Raw genomic sequence first — 1,424 nt, forward strand, 5'->3', positions numbered from 1 at the left:
CCTGCTGTACTTTATTCAGATCCAGTATTTCAGATTTGTAAAATGTGTAATTTCTGAGGATTACAGGCATTGAAACATTTAAAGTAAGCAGAATAAATAGAATACTTAAGACTAACTAATCATAGGGTATTTGCCAGAGTAAAAAAGACTTTAGTTTGAATGTAGCAAAACAATTCTTATGACCCTAGTCTTGTTTATATATATATATGGAATGGGGGTTATGTGTGTACTCACACACTTTTTTCAGTAACTATATACAATCAGTTTTAGCTAAAATATCTAATAAACATTTACTATAGTCCCTACCAGTCCATTAGTCCATTTTCATGGTCAGTAGGTTGGAATAGGTTGAGATTCATAGTAAGGAGATCGGGATGAATCCATACACCCATTACTAGCACTCATTCATCCTCCCTGGGTTGTAGGACTGACAGCCATCAGATCATCATGCATTGTCTGCCATGGATGATTTTTATGAATGCACAATTCAGGATCATGTCATTATCTAATAATAAATGGAATATGAGTACATTTCTCCTGTCCTAGCTCCTATGATTAGATGGGAATAACTATTTCCAGACTATTTCTGCTCACCTCTATCTTTTCAATGCGATCTTTCAATGTCCTGACCGCCTCCTCCAGTTCCTGCACAGCTTGGGGGGAGTCTAGGGGCAGATCTCCCATGGCCCCTTCCTTGGGGCCCCATCCATCTGCCCCCTCTCGGTATCCCAGGCCGTTCTCGCAGCGGCTGAGCTTGCCGGTGAGCTCCCGGATGGCCTCCTGATCGGTAAGGATCTGCTTGTTCTGCTGCAGCACGGTGTGCCTGAGCTGCTCCGCTGTGCTGTGCAAGGCTTGCATGTCTTCTGCCCGGGGATGGGGGGAATCTCTCTGCACATCAGAGGGGCATTCCATGGCCAGAGGGGTGCAGATCAGTCTGCTGAAGCTTGGGGGGCTCTTGGATCCGGAGATCTCCAGGAAGGAATCTTTAGATCCATACAAGGTCTTCACACCATGGAGAGCTCCTAAGCTCTTCTCATTGGGAGCGGCTGGGGCAGATTCATTGTCAGCACCAAGGACAGCACCCTTGGCTGCTGGGTGCACACTGGCTATAATGCATATGATGGCACCCAGGAATGCAAGCATTCCTGCCACCAGTAATACTGCCAGAAACTTCAGGGTGACAGCTACAGGGGAACCAGCCAGCTAAGAAATCAGGCTTACACCCCTGGGGTTCAGAGAGCTGGTGGGAATAAAAAAAAATAAAAAGCCCTTATTGCCCCAGCTGCATGGAGCAAGTCTTACATGGAAGAGAATCAGATCAAACCAACATCTCCAATGCACAGACGTTGCTTAGTCTCTGACTTAGGAAGGGAGGGGAAGGTTAGACGTCATCACTCCCCCCCCCCCCTTCATTTTTTTTATTT

At 46.1% G+C, this 1,424-nt stretch overlaps 1 protein-coding gene across 1 annotated transcript in view; it reads right to left on the bottom strand.

The window, feature by feature from the left end:
• NPTXR (neuronal pentraxin receptor) overlaps nt 1–1,328 on the bottom strand; it is a 27,483-nt gene extending 26,155 nt beyond the window's left edge. Inside the window, exon 1 of the mRNA XM_072421104.1 lies at nt 595–1,328. Coding sequence (XP_072277205.1) covers nt 595–1,143 — 549 coding nt within the window. The 5' untranslated portion in view covers nt 1,144–1,328. The remainder of the gene's footprint in view (nt 1–594) is intronic.
• Nucleotides 1,329–1,424: the final 96 nt, after the last annotated feature.

Source organism: Pyxicephalus adspersus, chromosome 8 (assembly GCF_032062135.1).
Source record: "Pyxicephalus adspersus chromosome 8, UCB_Pads_2.0, whole genome shotgun sequence".
In the NCBI taxonomy this organism is placed as follows: domain Eukaryota; kingdom Metazoa; phylum Chordata; class Amphibia; order Anura; family Pyxicephalidae; genus Pyxicephalus; species Pyxicephalus adspersus.